The sequence below is a fragment of the Homalodisca vitripennis genome, chromosome 2, assembly GCF_021130785.1.
Source record: "Homalodisca vitripennis isolate AUS2020 chromosome 2, UT_GWSS_2.1, whole genome shotgun sequence".
Lineage (NCBI taxonomy): Eukaryota > Metazoa > Arthropoda > Insecta > Hemiptera > Cicadellidae > Homalodisca > Homalodisca vitripennis.
In genome coordinates, this window is record NC_060208.1 from 79,837,914 (window position 1) to 79,857,001 (window position 19,088).

Genomic DNA, 19,088 nt, shown 5'->3' on the forward strand with positions numbered 1-19,088 from the left:
GTCCGTCTGTAGTTCGTGTTACTATCAATCAAATTATCGTAACTTTTACGTGTATTCACTATTACTTCTATTTCAACATTATTAAACTGTTCTTAGTGCATCTCGTGACATCGATAGGACCTTCCTAGAATCGTGTAGTTGTATGTCCGTCTGTGCAATGACTCTTGATACAAAGGCCACAGAGACTTGAAGCACGGTACATAAGTTTATCATGGTCCAAACAAGAACTCTGGTGATTTTGCAGTCCGTCAGTCAGTGCAATAACTCTGAATTGAGAAGTTCTAGACGCTTGAAACCTGATACATAGATTTCTCTTGGTCCTAGGAATATTCTTGTTGCTTTTGGGGCATAGGGAATTCTGTCCCTCCCTGTGTGATAACTCTTGATACAAAGGTCATAGAGACTTGAAACACGGTACATAAGTTTATCATGGTGTCTAAACAAGAACTCTGGTGATTTTGCAGTCCGTCAGTCAGTGCAATAACTCTGAATTGAGAAGTTCTAGACGCTTGAAACCTGATACATAGATTTCTCTTGGTCCTAGGAATATTCTTGTTGCTTTTGGGGCATAGGGAAGTCCAGCCCTCCCTGTGTGATAACTCTTGATAGAAAGGTCATAGAGACTTGAAACACGGTACATAAGTTTATCATGGTCTAAACAAGAACTCTGGTGATTTTGCAGTCCGTCAGTCAGTGCAATAACTCTGAATTGAGAAGTTCTAGACGCTTGAAACCTGATACATAGATTTCTCTTGGTCCTAGGAATATTCCTGTTGCTTTTGGGGCATAGGGAATTCCGTCCCTCCCTGTGTGATAACTCTTGATAGAAAGGTCATAGAGTCTTAAAACTTGGCACATACATTCCTCATGATCCTAGGAAAACCCCTTAAGATAGGAGTCAACGGTAAAAATATGTTCTTCGATGTGACATATAAAGGATTATATCAACGTGGAAATGTTGTTTTCGCGACTTAATGACAAAATTGTTTTGGGGTAATTCGTTGAGTTAGAATACCAGCTAAAGATAAGTCTATGAATGCATGACAAAATAAATAAATTCTTTATTTATCCGTGTAAATTAAGGACCACCGCGTCCACATATTACATACCGTAGCATTAAAAAGTATAACTCGTGAATTTAGATACGTTATAGCTACAAAACATAACATTAATGCTGATTTAAAATAACAGTGTGGTACATCCTTAAACAGACTCCCAGCTGTGTCCCTATGTGCTGGCGTTTTGGAAACGAAATGGAGATTTCCCCCTTACGGTATATGCTATTATGTAGTTGACATCAAAAGTAATGAAAAAATCAACGTCTACGCAATCTATATCGATCTCTTCTCTTGAGGTACTAGTGCACTACAGGTCGTCTGGAGGAGTCGTTAGTACCTAGTTCTTAGCTAGCCCTGACTCCCACAAGTATGTCGCAGCCTGCAGCGATGTGTGCGTGTATCTCGTGATCCTACCGTGAACCGGGAAATGACCGGAGGAGTCGTTAGTACCTAGTTCTTAGCTAGGCCTGACTCCCACAACTAGGTGGCAGCCTGCAGCGATGTGTGCGTGTATCTCGTGATCCTGCCGTGAACCGGGAAATGACCGGAGGAGTCGTTAGTACCTAGTTCTTAGCTAGGCCTGACTCCCACAACTAGGTGGCAGCCTGCAGCGATGTGTGCGTGTATCTCGTGATCCTGCCGTGAACCGGGAAATGACCGGAGGAGTCGTTAGTACCTAGTTCTTAGCTAGGCCTGACTCCCACAACTAGGTGGCAGCCTGCAGCGATGTGTGCGTGTATCTCGTGATCCTGCCGTGAACCGGGAAATGACCGGAGGAGTCGTTAGTACCTAGTTCTTAGCTAGGCCTGACTCCCACAACTAGGTGGCAGCCTGCAGCGATGTGTGCGTGTATCTCGTGATCCTGCCGTGAACCGGGAAATGACCGGAGGAGTCGTTAGTACCTAGTTCTTAGCTAGGCCTGACTCCCACAACTAGGTGGCAGCCTGCAGCGATGTGTGCGTGTATCTCGTGATCCTGCCGTGAACCGGGAAATGACCGGAGGAGTCGTTAGTACCTAGTTCTTAGCTAGGCCTGACTCCCCACAACTAGGTGGCAGCCTGCAGCGATGTGTGCGTGTATCTCGTGATCCTGCCGTGAACCGGGAAATGACCGGTAGGAGTCGTTAGTTACCTAGTTCTTAGCTAGGCCTGACTTCCCACAACTAGGTGGCAGCCTGCAGCGAAGTGTGCGTGTATCTCGTGATTCCTGCCGTGAACCGGGAAATGACCGGAGGAAGTCGTTTAGTACCTAGTTCTTAGCTAGGCCTGACTTCCACAACTAGGTGGCAGCCTGCAGTGAAGTGTGCGTGTATCTCGTGATCCTGCCGTGAACCGGGAAATGACCGGAGGAGTCGTTAGTACCTAGTTCTTAGCTAGGCCTGACTTCCACAACTAGGTGGCAGCCTGCAGCGAAGTGGTGCGTGTATCTCGTGATGCCTGCCGTGAACCGGGAAATGACCGGAGGAGTCGTTAGTACCTAGTTCTTAGCTAGGCCTGACTTCCACAACTAGGTGGCAGCCTGCAGCGAATGTGTGCGTGTATCTCGTGAAACCTGCCGTGAACCGGGAAATGACCGGAGGAAGTCGTTTTAGTACCTAGTTCTTAGCTAGGCCTGACTTCCACAACTAGGTGGCAGCCTGCAGCGAAGTGTGCGTGTATCTCGTGATCCTGCCGTGAACCGGGAAATGACCGGAGGAGTCGTTAGTACCTAGTTCTTAGCTAGGCCTGACTTCCACAACTAGGTGGCAGCCTGCAGCGAAGTGTGCGTGTATCTCGTGATCCTGCCGTGAACCGGGAAATGACCGAGGAGTCGTTAGTACCTAGTTTCTTAGCTAGGCCTGACTTCCACAACTAGGTGGCAGCCTGCAGCGATTGTGCGTGTATCTTTCGTGATCCTGCCGTGAACCGGGAAATGACCGGAGGAGTCGTTAGTACCTAGTTTTCTTAGCTAGGCCTGACTTCCACAACTAGGTGGCAGCCGTGCAGCGAAGTGTGCGTGTATCTCGTGAACCTGCCGTGAAACCGGGAAATGACCGGAGGAGTCGTTAGTAACCTAGTTCTTAGCTAGGCCTGACTCCCACAACTAGGTGGCAGCCTGCAGCGATGTGTGCGTGTATCTCCGTGATCCTGCCGTGAACGGGAAATGACCGGAGGAGTCGTTAGTACCTAGTTCTTAGCTAGGCCTGACTTCCACAACTAGGTGGGCAGCCTGCAGCGATGTGTGCGTGTATCTCGTGATCCTGCCGTTGAACCGGGAAAAGACGGAGCGGAACTGAGAGTACCTAGTTCTTAGCTAGGCCTGACTTCCATCCAGGTGGCAGCCTGCAGCGAAGTGTGCGTATCTCGTGATCTGCCGTGAACCGGGAAATGACCGGAGGAGTCGTTAGTACTAGTTCTTATCGCCTGACTTCCACAAACTAGGTGGCAGCCTGCAGCGATGTGTGCGTGTATCTCGTGATCCTGCCGTGAACAGGGAAATGACCGGAGGAGTCGTTAGTACCTAGTTCTTAAGCTAGGCCTGACTCCACAACTAGGTGGCAGCCTGCAGCGATGTGTGCGTGTATCTCGTGACCTGCCGTGAACCCGGGAAATGACCGGAGGAGTCGTTAGTACTAGTTCTTAGCTAGGCCTGACTTCCCACAACTAGGTGGCAGCCTGCAGCTGTGTGCGATCTCGTGATTTCTGCCGTGAACGGGAAATGACCGGAGGAGTCGTTAGTATAGTTCTTAGCTAGGCTTTTGACTCCCACCAACTAGGTGGCAGCCTGCAGCGATGTGTGCGTGTATCTCGTGATCCTGCCGTGACGGGAAATGACCGGAGGAGTCGTTAGTACCTAGTTCTTAGCTAGGCCTGACTCCCACAACTATGTTGGCAGCCTGCAGCGATGTGTGCGTGAATCAGTATCTGCCGTGATGATCTAGGAACCTGACAACGGGCAGGAGCGAGTAGTACCTGCTGGAGCCTAGGCAACTACTCCACAACTAGGTGGCAGCCTGCAGCGAAGTGTGCGTGTATCTCGTGATCCTGCCGTGAACCGGGAAATGACCGGTCACGACGCTTGACAGGTGTCCTGTCGTAGTAGTTGTACCACGAAGCTAACGTATACAAGAGCTCTATCGATGATCTCTTAGGCTGGCGCATGCGCTCTGAAGGCAATCGGATGGATACAAACTTTAGACTCTACAATTTGTAGGTTATGTTCAACTGGACTGGCTACACCATTGTGATTTGAGTTATGCTGATTTTCACAGATTCAGTTGCCTAACTTTTACAGTATGTTTTGTGTGAGAGAAGAATGTAATCAAGCTTAATTTGCATTCTCTCAGTTTGAAATTAATGTAATCTAAATATAAATCTACATTACAATTAATTATAATTTCAAGCTTGACGTGTAGGCATGTTTCATTATGACGTAACATTGTTTCCTTTGTGTAAACTTTTGTGCCTGACATTGGCCTCGTGGTTCTGTTTGACTTGTATCAATAAGTAAAGCAAAAATATTTCTGTATGGGATCGCAGAGAGAAACATTTGTATAAATGTTACATCGTTGTATTGGCCGGAATAGTACACGGCAAATCTGATCTAAACTGGTGCAATCGGCGGTGCAACCAGTTTTTGTTTGAGTTTTTTCAGAGTCGCAGCCCTTTAAAATATCTAAAAAAATGCATTTTGTATCACTCTCTGAGTATTACATCAGTTTAAATAAGAGATATAGGGCAATTCTGTGACCAGACCCAAGATTGAATGTGAATTTGTTACAATATGTATATGAATTATGCCTTCGAAGAATGAAATTTTTAAATGACTATTTAAAGAATTTATATTACAAAACACATGTTTTTTACGAAAAACAAAAATTAGATGGTGTTTTACTAACAAGACTACTATAAGAAATTATATTTTCTTCTAGCATATTTCATACGCATATTGTCAAATTTAATATACTAATATCCAACTACTTTTTCTTTTTTTTCTTATTACAATGTTCTTAACACTTTTTTAAATACCTAGAATACATAAAGTCATTGAATTATAAAAAGTTTCTTATTTGTTTTCAATCTTCAGGGCTGTGGCTAAAAGTATTTTTAGTTTAAAATGTTAGACCACCGAACTCTGATTGCATTACAAAGTAGCAGATGTTGGGTCAGAAATGAGGATTCAATTTGCCAAGGTCCAGTAGACACCTTGTAGAGGCGATTAATTAGAAATGTAGAATGTGGCAGGGCGCTGACATTTGACTTAATTGGGCAACTAAGTCATGATGCTTGAATTCTGCAAAATCACGACTGCATTAACTTTCAACCTGATTGATTACATCATATATTCATTAACTGTGCTGAAACCACAACTCCTTCCAGATGCAATTCCACGAATCATTCTGCAGCTCTGTTCTATTGACCTTTCTCCTTATGCAGTAGACGTGTGGTTGCCAAGGTAATTTGACAGTTTCTTTTCTATTAGCCAAATTAGAAAAACATTTGAGTTATTTAATAACAAATAACTTTTTAGTCAATTATAGTAGCCTACTAAACTTATTGTAAATATTACAAAGTAAGCAATTAATGTCGAACCCCAGGACGACATAAAAATGTCAAACACTTTCTGGTAGCCTCAAAAGATATTTGGTATAAAAGTTACTTGAGTTCTGAGTGTCATATTTAGCCGCGTAACTCTATTCAGATTGGTTCTAGGTCAAGGCCACAGCCAATTGTCTAAACGAACAATTTAAGTTGGGCCACTTCAATAATAAGCGTCCAATTATTTGAGTTTCATTCAATCGGTTGCAATTGTCAAATAGCAAATAGCCCAACCATTCTCGCATAACAGTAACCCAAGCAGTAGTGTCTCCATAGCAGAATGGTTAATCTCCCGCTAACCCATATGAGTGGTGTGGAAACCCTTTGGTTTTAGTGGAATTTACTATCGTAAATTGTAGCGCACGTTTCGAAATGAACTTTTACTTTCAGCCCATTTGTTTCTGTTCAAAGCTTCTATAATAATGTTATTACTTATTTGTATTTTTTCTATAAACATAATTTTATATTTAATTCGTGACAATAATGTGTGTGTGTGTGTGTGTGTTTATTTTTATTTTGTTAGCTGCGTACAAAGCCTTCTTAACACTTAGGGTTATGTACTATAGTGTCGTCTGCCAATTCTAGATGCTAATCTCGTATCTAGCTCATTAGTTTCTGTCCAAAGCGTCTGTTATAATATTATTACTTATTTTAATTTTTCCAAAAATCATAATCTTGGTTATATTTATGTTGTGCTATATATATATATATATATATATATATATATATATATATAACGTAGATAAAACCTATATTATTATATGTAATGAATAAATTTTACTCCTTTTATTTCGTCAAATTATATTACTTTAATCTCCAATCTACTTAAAATAACAAATATTATGTATATATATAATTGTGGCGTCTGCCACTTTTATTTGGTTAGTCGTGGTCAGGCCGGTAGACGTACAAAGCCTTCTTCCACTTAGGGTTGTGTTTCTGCCAATTCTGGATGCTTCAATTATTGTCTTCGTGTTACTTTGTTCTGGTGATTAAGGTGTTCTAGCTTTTGCAGTATAAGGTTAAGCTCGCCTCTTGGCTTCCTGAATCCGAAGGGCGAACATGAGCGCGCAATTTAGTGGAAAGAGTGATAAATCAAAGCTGGCTGTCCCACTCCCTCAACGTCCCGGCACGGTGTAGTAGTTTCGTAACCGCAACTAGCCTTCCTAAAAGGTCCACGCACCTCTGAAATTAATTATTAAGGGCTCCAGTATCTTCCGAATTAAGTGAAATAACAGTAACCGTATCAAAAATTAGACGCTCATGGACGTCCATAGTAACGCTTGTATATTGCAAGATTGAGATGTGTTAGTTGTATTCATACATTCATGAATAATTATGCTGAAGGTTAAGTTACGCCAACGAATGAACCAAACCTCATAGAACTTTAAAATAAGATTGCATTATAAAGTGTTTTTTTTTAGTCTACATCAAAACCAATACTACCGCTCACACTGTTATGGGGATCTACTACGGCTTACAAAGGGGTCCATGGTCCTCCCAAGAGGAATGTGATTCTCAGACTTCAATCATTTTCATGGAATAAGTGTAATTCTGTATTTATAGTTATAAGCTATCACTTCATATATAAATACTACTAAAGGATTTTATGACGTGAGCCTCTAGAAAAGTTGAGTTTCAACTATAAAGTTGATGCCATTGAGTTGGCAGCCCTTCAAATTGTTACAAATTTGAAATTCGAAGTGCATAAGTATTTCGAGGCATAATTCTCAAGATCTGTAGGCTTAACGTACTGAAGCTGTCAGCGCGTTCACTCACTGAATGCGGAAGACCTTGTACGAGGAGAACAACGAAGGAGGAAAACAGCTGATTGCTCTTCAACTCAAAGTGGTCCGATTCTGATAGAGCCGCAGCAGTAGACTAGTGCCAGTCATGGCTTCCGGCATTGCGCTAAACCGTTTATCGCTCTTTTTCCTGTCTTTGTTTATTGTTTGCGATAAGCGAAACAGTTCTCGCGTGCCACAATTATGCAAAGTATCTAACTGTCTTAACACTTGTTGCATAACTAAATTAAATAATCATAATAGAGTATTACAGTACCTAATACATATTAATTATTATATGTATATATTAATGTATTAAAGTAAAATGAGTATTTCAGTGTTGGCCGTAACAATATTTTATTGTGATGGAACATTTTATGCTAAGTAAAATTTGTTACGTAACACATACAATATGTATAATACAGTGTTTCCTTTTAAAAAGGTTTACTAATTGTGATTTGGATAATAAAAAACACAATTTTACTATCTAAAACTTAGATAATAAAAAATTGGGCTAAACAGTTCGTAATGTATTTTTAAATATTTTCCTGAGATCTCCTTTACCTGGAGTTTTTTTATATGGCACGGCTAATCATTAACCCCTCACCTCCTTTAATCATATTCTCTGAAGCTACCACTGATTCTTACTAGGAAAAATGCTTGTACCAACTTAGAGTGATTATGTAATGCCTCTGTAAACGATAGTTATATTACTGGCAATAAACGGTAGGATAACGATTTTATCCTGAAGACTATTATATTTAATACCACACACTTCAGTATTATTTACACTCATACATAATAAGCGACCACTGACTGCATTGATTATTTTCCAGTTTTTTATTGTGATGGAAACAGGATTTTCCGCGCATTTTCCATCGTTCAATGATACAAACAAATCCGTAACTCTACGTTTCGAGATCTGCAATCTGATCTCTTCTTCAGATAAATAACTAACCTAACACATAATTACAAACTAAGTTAAATTTTCCTGGAAATTACGTTTCCTTCACAATCTTTCCATCGTCAAAAACAAACTTCAAACACAGAATTTTGTGATTGCTTCAGTCCATGAATTCCTCACTCTCAATCATATTAATAAAAAATCACTACATTGATTATTCCCCAGTTTATTTCCGATTACTTCAGTCTATAAAATGCCTTCTTCACTGTAAATGAATTCATTTTTCATTTCGAACTATACGAATTTCTTTTAAAGAAGTTTATAGACATGAATGTATTTTTTCCTAAGTATTTTGTCGCTGCTTGGATATTGGATGACAAATGACGAATATATCAATACAGAACACTATATTTCTCAATAGTTTTATACTATGGTTTTCGCCTTTTATTTGACTAAACCCAACAAATATTTCGATAAGAGAAATTTTACACATTTTCTAAAATCTGACAAAGCTGCGTTTGATAAATTCAGTTATTTCGCCTTTAAAAACTGCCTATATTTTTCATGGTTAAATTGTTCTTACTTTATAAACCACAATATTCAGTTTATTTTAGAAAAAATTCTATATTGACACTTTTGAAATATGGGTACGATACAAAATATTCGAACATAATCCAACCAGATAACTTCCTCGTTAGACACATTCAACTTATCTAAGGTTTATCGGACACATAATACAGTTTCACAGCCTATTCAAAATGTTAAGGGGATGTGTACACAATATTAGTTCCTTCCTCTCGCTTGTTAAACGGTGAGAGCACACAATTATAATAACAATTTATAGAAATAATGTGTCCGGGATACATTATTTCTGCCAATTGTTCATAATTCTCACAAGATAATTACTTTTGTTAACAAAAGACTGTGAGCCTATCAAGAAGAGCAATATTTGGAATTGGATTCGTGCATCTTTACATTGTAAATATGAGTTTAGGCAATCTTTTGTACGTTACAAGTACTATCAATCATTCGAGAAAATCAGTCAGAAAATGTTAGAAAACTGAGTTGAATATTCAAACCATCAGAAATGAATAATTCACATAGTTTCATATTGATATAATAAAGTACTTTTAATGACAAAATAATACAACAAAACGAAATTGTATATATTACAGACGAACACACATAGATACAAAATTAATGGACTGATGTATCTTCACAAATCCTCTCCGGGTGACATTCAAAGGTTACAAGGCATCCAGCTCAAAACCAAGGCGAAGATCACGGTCACAACTGATTGTTACAACTGACAGTTGACTTTGACCCACTTATTTATCGGTCCGGTTACTCCGAGGTCGTTGACAGCAACATAACCTCACTTTACAACTGAGACTATCATTGTTATTGTTTGTTACAACTGACAGTTGACTTTGACCCACTTATTTATCGGTCCGGTTACTCCGAGGTCGTTGACAGCAACATAACCTCACTTTACAACTGAGACTATCATTGTTATTGTTTGTTACAACTGACAGTTGACTTTGACCCACTTATTTATCGGTCCGGTTACTCCGAGGTCGTTGACAGATCAACAGGTCGTTGACAGCAACATAACCTCACTTTACAACTGAGACTATCATTGTTATTGTTTGTTACAACTGACAGTTGACTTTGACCCACTTATTTATCGGTCCGGTTACTCCGAGGTCGTTGACAGCAACATAACCTCACTTTACAACTGAGACTATCATTGTTATTGTTCTGTTACTATTACATAAATAATAATAATCGCCTTCTCAATAATTTCACAACTAAACGTTAAGTATTAACAGTTGTTTTAAACTAAAACCCCTGGAAATATACTTTGCATGCCCTTACTTTTAATTTTGAATGTGAGGAGAATAATATCGGCAACACAGCACGAGCGCACTTGTTTTCGCGGGCTTGCAGGTGGACATCCTGAAAAAGTTTTTCCCAAATTACAAGTTTTTAGTGTTTATTATCATTAAATGATTGGCCTAGGTTTTGGTCCAAATATACATTTTATAGCTAATTTCGTTATTGAAAGACATAACGACAGACGCTAAAGAAATATTTACATCCCATGGTAAACAAAAGGGAAAATGCGTCCGGCTACTGAATAAGAGGCTTCAACGACGCACAGCCAATTCGCATACTTGGAAATGCACCTTCTTAGAATTCATTCATGTTTCTATAAAAATAAAGTTTAATGCTACAAATGCTACAGTTCTAATTTCTACAAGTCTACAGATGAAATCATTCTCAAGTTAGGATCTTGCCACAGGATATATTCACATTTTTGTTCATTGAATTGGGTTTCATATTAGTGCTTAAATAACAAAAGTCAACTCACGAAGTCACCATAAAATTATGTTTTATGTCTTGGGATAGTTATGCTACATTAATATGTCACATGTTAAAGCCTTTTATTTGTGTACTGATTTTCATCTGCCTTTCTCTCGTTGCCATAATGTTTACATATAAGACCAATGTAAAAGTATTCGCTAACTCTCAGCCAATTCCCATGGAGTGACATGTATATTATCATCGAACTCAGTGTTCCTCATATAGAAATGAAGCTTTATCACAATTTCAAGCCTATAGGTCTGTTCGGTTTCAAGATATGCGGAAATACGATAAACACACAAATAGACAGAAAGACAAATAAATTACATTTTTCCAGCCCCTTGAGAATAGGATTTGCTAACGCTAAGCCAATAATACATAATCAAATATTTGAATTTTCAGTCTAGATATAAACCTTAAATATATTTTTTATTTTGTCTGCTATTATTATAACACGCCTCTGTATTATAATCTGGGGTAATTCTAAGCAATATATGGGTCAACCTCGATTTTTCTCATATTACAATATAATGTTCCAATAGTCAATTAGAAAAGGAAATGACTAGAATTTCTTGCCGGAAAGCAGTTATAGGGAGCAGGCAACCGCCAGACGGTCATATATTGCTTAGAATTACCTATTAGTGATCAGGGGCACTGACGTGATCTGGGCTTCAAATTTGGAACTACTCGAGTTAATATTTTTTTTCTAAAAGAGCAAGCAGCGCGAAGCGCTGCGCAAGGCATCGTGATCCTTTTTTTTTTTTTAAAAATTACTGATAAATTGTTATTACATATTACAATATAATGTAGGTAATGTATGTAAAACAATTTTAAACACATGACCGTCTGGCGGTTGCCTGCTCCCTATAACTGCTTTCCGGCAAGAAATTTTAGTCATTTCCTTTTCTAATTGACTATTGGAACATTATATTGTAATATGAGAAAAATCGAGGTTGACCCATATATTGCTTAGAATTACCTAATCTGGTAAAACATATTTTATATTGTATGTGAATAAGCCCTTTTTGATAATAATATAGAAAGTTTACGAGATTGTAACATCATTTTTTATAGACTTGTTTAAAATTCATTGTCATAGTTAAATATTTAATATAGAAAATTTGATAATTAATTATTAATTTCTTGATAGAAATTATTGTATTTCATTTATTATTATAGTTAGTCAGTAAGTTAGTTATCTTTTGTGAGTTATCGTCATACCGCATTCATGTGATAAGGCGCTATTGGTCAACGAACCCGCTATGTTGCCAAACTGTGCAAACTCCAGTTGAAAAGTAAGGAGGCACGTAGCCTACTGTAGAACAATACTGTTACATCAATGTAAGTATGGCTTGATAGGATAGTGAAAACTGACCCTCGCGTTGATTGCTATTATTACTGCACCACAGTTATACTTTAAATTACCTGAAAGCATTGTCCATCTCAGTAGATAAAGTGAACCAATATAATACGTGATTTTTGAACCAAGATCTTATCATTGTGCATAGAACGCCAGGTTAGCCAACTACGCAAGCACGACAAAGAATAATCGCACGAGTATTTGTCCCGCAGTCGAGTAATTATTGCATTGCTTAATCGTCATTTATATAATTATATGTTAAGCTTAGTTTATGACTGATATAGAATTTTATTTTGGTAAGTGATACATAATACGTTATTGATAATAATATATCGTTTTTATTATATAAGTTGATTAATACCCAAATACTTGTGTTGGCAGATCGAAAGGTGTGACGGGAGAGCTGCTGGTCAATGGTCTGCCCAAGGAGGAGAGCAAGTTCCGCAAAATGTCGTGCTATATAACACAGGAAGACCTTCTGCAGCCAATGTTGACTTTGAACGAGTTGATGATGTTTGCTGCTGACCTCAAACTGTCATCCTCCACGAGGAAAGAGAAAAAACTTGTAGTAAGTTGCCAGATTTAGTCGATTTTCAAATAAGTCGAATCCACTCAATGGTCAGATTGACATTTTACATTTTACAGTCCAGTGTAGACAGCATTTTACAGTTATCTTAAAAATTTATAAAACATTCATATCCCTTTCTACTCATGCATTTACAAATAAATATTTAGCTTGCCAGGAAATTTACCTTGCGCTCCAGTTTTGGTTTGTTTATATTATGTATACTCATGGCTGTGAAACCACTCATGTGTACTGCTGCAACTATGTAAAGCAATAAAACATTACATAATGTTGAATTTGGTTCTTTAAATACTCCACAATTAAAGTGATTTTTAACCCCATACAAATCAAATTTTTTTACTGAATGTTAGTCAAGACATCAGAAGAGTATAAAATGTCATATCTGCTTCAATTATCGCACTTAGATGTAACAGGTAAAGCAGGTGGTAGTTTAACTTTTATGGATGACTTAATGAGATAGCCATTTTAGCTAGTCATTAGGCTCTTTATGCAGTATGAAATGGCTTCAAACCTGTTTGGCAGCTTCAGAGCTGATTATTATGGAGACCTATGATCTACTAGACTTGATATCGGTGTTTACTTCTATGTGGTGGTCGAATACTGTACAAGACAATAATTGAGTATTCATTCAATCGTAAAGAAACTACTCGCTATAAACCATTTAATGGATTTCGACCACCCAGGACAAGTATTCTCTACATTTCATTCGAATGATGTTCTTAGTAATGAGTTTTACTTTTAAAAAAAGTATAGACCCTGCATCCATTTGGAGTTTGCATGGCAGAAATTTTGTTCGGTAAAACTAGTTCTGTTTAGTGACGCATAGGTAGCGCTGCTACACTTAAGCTTTTGTTTATAATCGAAATCCATTTTATTCTTCTAGTAATGGCCTCATTTTGACGAGATACGGTACATAGAAAATTGTTATTATTACTATCAGGGTTAACTCAAATAACATGTTTAACAGTTTATTTTCTGTAGTATATTTATAATCACTCTCAAGTGGCAACGAATTCAGCATTTATGCAATGTCCTCTCATAGATTGTTCCACAGTCAAAAGTAATGTGATATGAATAAAATAAATTTGGCTTCCTTTTTATTGCAGAATTTGTAACTATGCGAAATATTCATTTGAGACCAAATGGCACGCGTTATTACAGAATTATTAAGGAATTCATTAATAGATCTATTGTTTTATTTCACGTTCATATCAATGCAGAACTGTTAACGTCGTGTCACGTACAATACGTTGAGTAGTATTGTATAAACACTTACCTTGTGGGCTGTGGCATTCCTTTCCTACTTCATTATATCCGTTGAATGTCGTCACTGGTTTGTGGCTGGACTGTAGAAGCTGTCCGTCATAGAGCGGAAGACGGACCGGTTCGTCCTAGGTGCCCTAAAATGGACCAGGAGATGTGTACGTGTGTGTGTACCATCTAGGACAATTTATTTTCCTCTTCGCAAACATCAAATGATGTTTTCACTAACGCCTATAACGGATAATTCTATCGATGATTTCACCATCTGTTGTTACTTCTTAACGTCGATATAGCGAGATGTAGCAGAGCCGCTAGTCGACTCATGTCACGTCGAGCGTGGCTGCTGCTTGGATGGGTGACCGCTGGGCGATCCTGTCCTTGCAAGCAGTCCAGCTGCCAGGCCGTTGGAAGTCACTTTTTAGCCGTTGGTCCTCATATTGTGTTAAAGAGAAGAGCTTAATAGCTCTAACTTCGCCTGGCATAGTAAGCCATTCTTTACTATCTTACATTACATGCTACACAGTATGAAATACTGAAATATGGTGATTTATCCAGATACTTCATTCTTCAAATAATAGACAATAAGGTTTCTGAAAACTAATACCAAGTCATTTAAAATCTACAACTGCTATCAGCTGGGAGACTTTAGTTGATTGTGTTGTGTATGAAATACCTCGAAACATCTGAACAAAGAAACTTACGAATGGAAAACGAACTTGTAATGTGGCCTAGCGAAATTGAAATATGCTTAAAACTATAGTAAACACACACACACACACACACCAGGTCGATTTCACATAAAGAATTTGATAACTTTTCGACATAATTTTAATTAGTAGTAAAAGAACTAATTTTTAGGTTTTCATATGCGTAATTGTTATTGGGTTTTCAAAATAATTTTTTGTCTGTGTCACATAGGCACAATTTGAATATGAACAACTGATAAGCTCCAGCAAAAACGAGTGTTTGTGAGTTATGGTGCAATCATAAATTATCTTAGTTTAGCTTCGTTATGTCGTGGATTTGTATTTACATTACTTTTTCTTTGATTATTTTTAGGGATTTCCACATGGGACTTCATTGTGGCTGGGGATTTGTTTGACCAAAAAATCCCCTACTGTCGAGCCTATATAGGCCTATGTTACTAAAATGAAATAATCGCGAGAATGGAAATGGTTTTAATTTTAATATAACAAAAGCCTTCTTAGACTTTCGCGCTTCATAACATATATTACAGACTTACAAAATTATCTTCTTGAATATTTCGGCCTCGCTGTGAAATGCTATCTTCAGTCAACAGATGCTAAACCGAAACTGCCAATAATAAACAGTCGTCTGTATTGGCGAGTTGAAGGGGCGGAGCTCTCTCGTGATTGGATGAAGCGTTACCAACCAACGCACAGTTATAATCAACGGCTTCTTTATCACTGGCAAACTTTTTAACAACGTTATGCTATCTTCTCTGTTTAAGGTATTCTCGTTCTTTATTATTTCTCATATTACAATAGGGCATAACAGTAAGGAGTTTTCGCAAGTAAATTTGTTTGATCGAATTCTATAAACCGACGATTTGTAATTGATTTAGGTACTTTTTTTTATTTCATCTTAGAAACCTATTCATCGAAATAATCCAAAACATACAGTTCTATAGTGGCTATAAAAATTGGTCAAATGGAAGTCGTGAACAGGACCAAGTTAAAAACTGTTATTAACGTGCCTCATCATAAAACCTACTTAGTTATGTGTATATTTGTGTTCGGCATAGCCTTGCCTTTAATCTCCAACCCGGGTTGACTTTAGTTTAATAACGTGGATATTTCTAATTTTCTTTAGCTAACTCGGAAATTTTCCACTGAGCGCCTTGGTTTGAAAGATCAGCCCGGTTGTTATTGTATCCATCTATAATGTTTACCCATTCATCAAGTGTAAACTCTGATATAGTCCTGTAAAACTGGTAGGAGTGGTCAGACCACTCGACCTCGAGAAAGGCCAAGTATGCAAACCAGTCCTCCCTGTTTTTGCAGGACAAAAACAGAACTAATGCTCCTGAATGAAATCTCGTGCTTCTACATTTCACATGTTATACTGTCAAGAGGTTCGACTCTGAGCAATTTTTTGTTCTGAGAAATTCAAGGCGGGCTATGCGTTTTCACTGAAATCATGTCCGTTCGCTTCGTATAAATTTATACTTCGGTGACTTTTAGGTCTGATGTTCTTCCATTGTATGAATTGAATCTCTTAATTAATTTTAGGTTCTAATATAGATTGTTTCAAAATCCTACCAAGTGTATGCCTACATGAAGTTGTGTCATATGGTATGACTTTTCGTGGTGGTTTAAGCTTTATTTCAGTTTTTGACACAGATGAAAATTTCATTTGTGGCATTTCGTTTCTTCATCAGTTATTTTCGTTTAAGATATCACTTCAATTAAAGGTTTTAAGATCTTTTACATATGAAATTTACTTTATGGGAATATAGCCTTTATCTTTTAAAATAATATTAAAACAACAGTAAATCATATAAATACTGTAATCATTAAATATAAACTCATATAAGTGACGATTTAAACAAAATCATTACACTTTTATATATTATATAAGAAACAAGTAACCATTTGTAATATCTTCAGAAAGATGTTACTGTGTATTCTTCAAGTTACTAAATGTGGCTAGATAGTTTTATAGTTCACATCACTAATTGGTTTCTTCTTATTAATAATATTACATAATTGCCCAATAATTGTAAATTTATTTCATCTATGTGAGTGGATTGTGTTTAGATACCTGAATCACAATCCACTATTTGCTATTGTGTCACAATGGAAATTCTCTTGGATTAAATTTAAAATTATTGGACAATTGTGTAATTTGCCATACTGCCATGTTATACAGCATTGGGGTAGTCTTTGAGAACTTTCGGCGCTATGAGAACCGGAAATCTTTGATTATAGTTATGACACTGGCTGCGTAAGCTTTATTTGTCAGTTTGATTTGTCAGTGGATCTTCCATTCCTAAACCCACAGTATGCGCAAAAGCTAGTAGATTTTTCATGCAGAATACCAAATATGCCTAAAACTAAACTTAATAATGTATGGTGATACACGTGATAGGGATAGGTCTATAGTTATTTAGGGTTCACTTCTGCCTGGCTTATATCTTCAAGTAGAACCTACACTCGGTACAGCAAAAACCGATGTGTCACTTAAATCTGGGAAACACTATATGGATGTCCAGGAGGGGCGCATCACTAACTGCAAATGTCGATATAATGGGGTGCAAGGATAGATCGATAGGCCTAGTCTACTGCGGGGGATGACTGATAGAGTCGGTGGGGTTTCCTAGGTGTTAAAGGACATAAGGTGCTAGCTTAGACATACAGGCGTGTCACCCCTACCCATTTTTACTGGAAAGGCAGGTACAGAGGTGTCCTCTCATCTTCTAAGGAGACATGACTGAGATTAATACCCAAAACCACTCATTGTGGATTTCAGCAGGAGGCAACCCATATCCCAAACCTTTCCCACCCAGAATATCCTGTCGCTCTGGAAGCAGCGCACAGGTCCTTTTAGGATTAAGTACAATTTCTCAGCTTTTTCTCATAAGAAAACAAAAACAAATAGTTATTTCTTCCTCGGATTTTTTGGCTTTAAACAGGTTTAATAGCTTAATTTCATATTTGGTAGGAAATCCCCTTAATTAAGAGTGTACTGAAGACAAGTTTAATGTTTGTTATATTTAACTGCCTGGTGGTTTCTTACATTTTCAACGCAGACACTTTTATTCATATACATAGTAGACCCGTGTTAAAGTGTTCTCACTGGACTTGAAGATTATCATTTTTAAAGATCGGTGGAAATAACTGAGTGATTAGTCATATTTTTTCCCATATTGGCTATATTTTTAGCCATTTTGTCGTTAAAGTAAACTTAAGACGTTTAACGTGTGGTAGAATCCCTTGATAAAGAATAACAATATTGTTGGAAATAACAATAGATTAGTAATAACAAAATCATAAATAACTGATTGGAGGACTTATAAATAGCATAAGTATTCCAAAGAATTAACACAATAATTGTTAAAATAATAGAGAGAAGGATAAATAAACTTTTACACAAACACTTCTCCAGTTCATTTAATACCATTTAAAAGAATAAATATTCCTTCAGCTATGTTTGAAAAAAACTTGATGGTCCTGCAGGTGTGTGACATCCAAACTTCAGTGAGATCATCAGAGCGCAAGTATGTGCAGACCGAAAACCTCTGCGGACATTAAAAGAAGAGACACTCTACCGCCCTCGAACTAATCAACACCCTTAGTACTGTTTCTGGAATAATAATTATGGTTTCAGCAATGTTTCATAACTTAATTGATCATCCTCTGAGTGGGCGACATCCAAGTTACACTATGACTGTCGGAGTGAAAGTGTGTGCGGACCCTGAACTTCTACGGGAGTCTGAAGAAGTGACTATCGCCCTCAAACCAACAACCCTTCCGTACTGTTTATGGACTAATAATAATGGAATCAGAAATTTTTCATAACTTGATGACCCTCTAGGTGGGTGACATCCAAGCTACACTGGGACTATCGGAGTGCAAGTATGTGCGGACTGAGAACCTCTCTGGGGGTCAGAAAAAGCGACTCTGCATCGCCCTCGAACTGATCAACAACCCTTCCATACTGTTTCTGGATGAACCTACCAGGTAAGTGGTTGAGAGGTTCCTGGAAAATTGGCAAAATATGAATTTAACCCTAAAAAAATATATACTTCGCTTTTCGACATAATACAAAAGACTAGTGATCTCTAGCCCCATTGACCTAGAACTACAGGTGAATAGTTCTTAGTTACTAGCCCATGGGCCGTTACTACCTCTATCTTTAATCGAATCCATTTGAATAGAGCCAAGGAAATGTGTAATGCTCCATCCTAGATGCCTTCTCTATAAACAAGAGAATATTAATAGGCTTTTTGCTTAGTTTGTTTTAAACTATACAATTTCATTAAATGACCTACAAGTTATACTATACTGTTATTAGTTTAGCAATTTAATAACAATTACCAAACCAAAATGAAAAGGAATGAAGGAACTTTTATAAGCAAAAATACCATCCTCAAAATATTCTTAGTAATTTGAACTGCACGTTCGGTTATAAAACCGACACAACATAAAAACAATGGGAAAGTAGAA

At 37.7% G+C, this 19,088-nt stretch overlaps 1 protein-coding gene across 1 annotated transcript in view; it reads left to right on the forward strand.

Annotated features, from left to right (window-relative positions):
- The window catches only part of LOC124354233 (ATP-binding cassette subfamily G member 4), a 132,170-nt gene that overhangs the window by 87,323 nt on the left and 25,759 nt on the right, over positions 1–19,088 (forward strand). The window contains exons 3-4 of the mRNA XM_046804539.1: positions 12,432–12,618; positions 18,457–18,602. Of these exons, the coding sequence (XP_046660495.1) occupies positions 12,432–12,618; positions 18,457–18,602 (333 nt within the window). The remainder of the gene's footprint in view (positions 1–12,431; positions 12,619–18,456; positions 18,603–19,088) is intronic.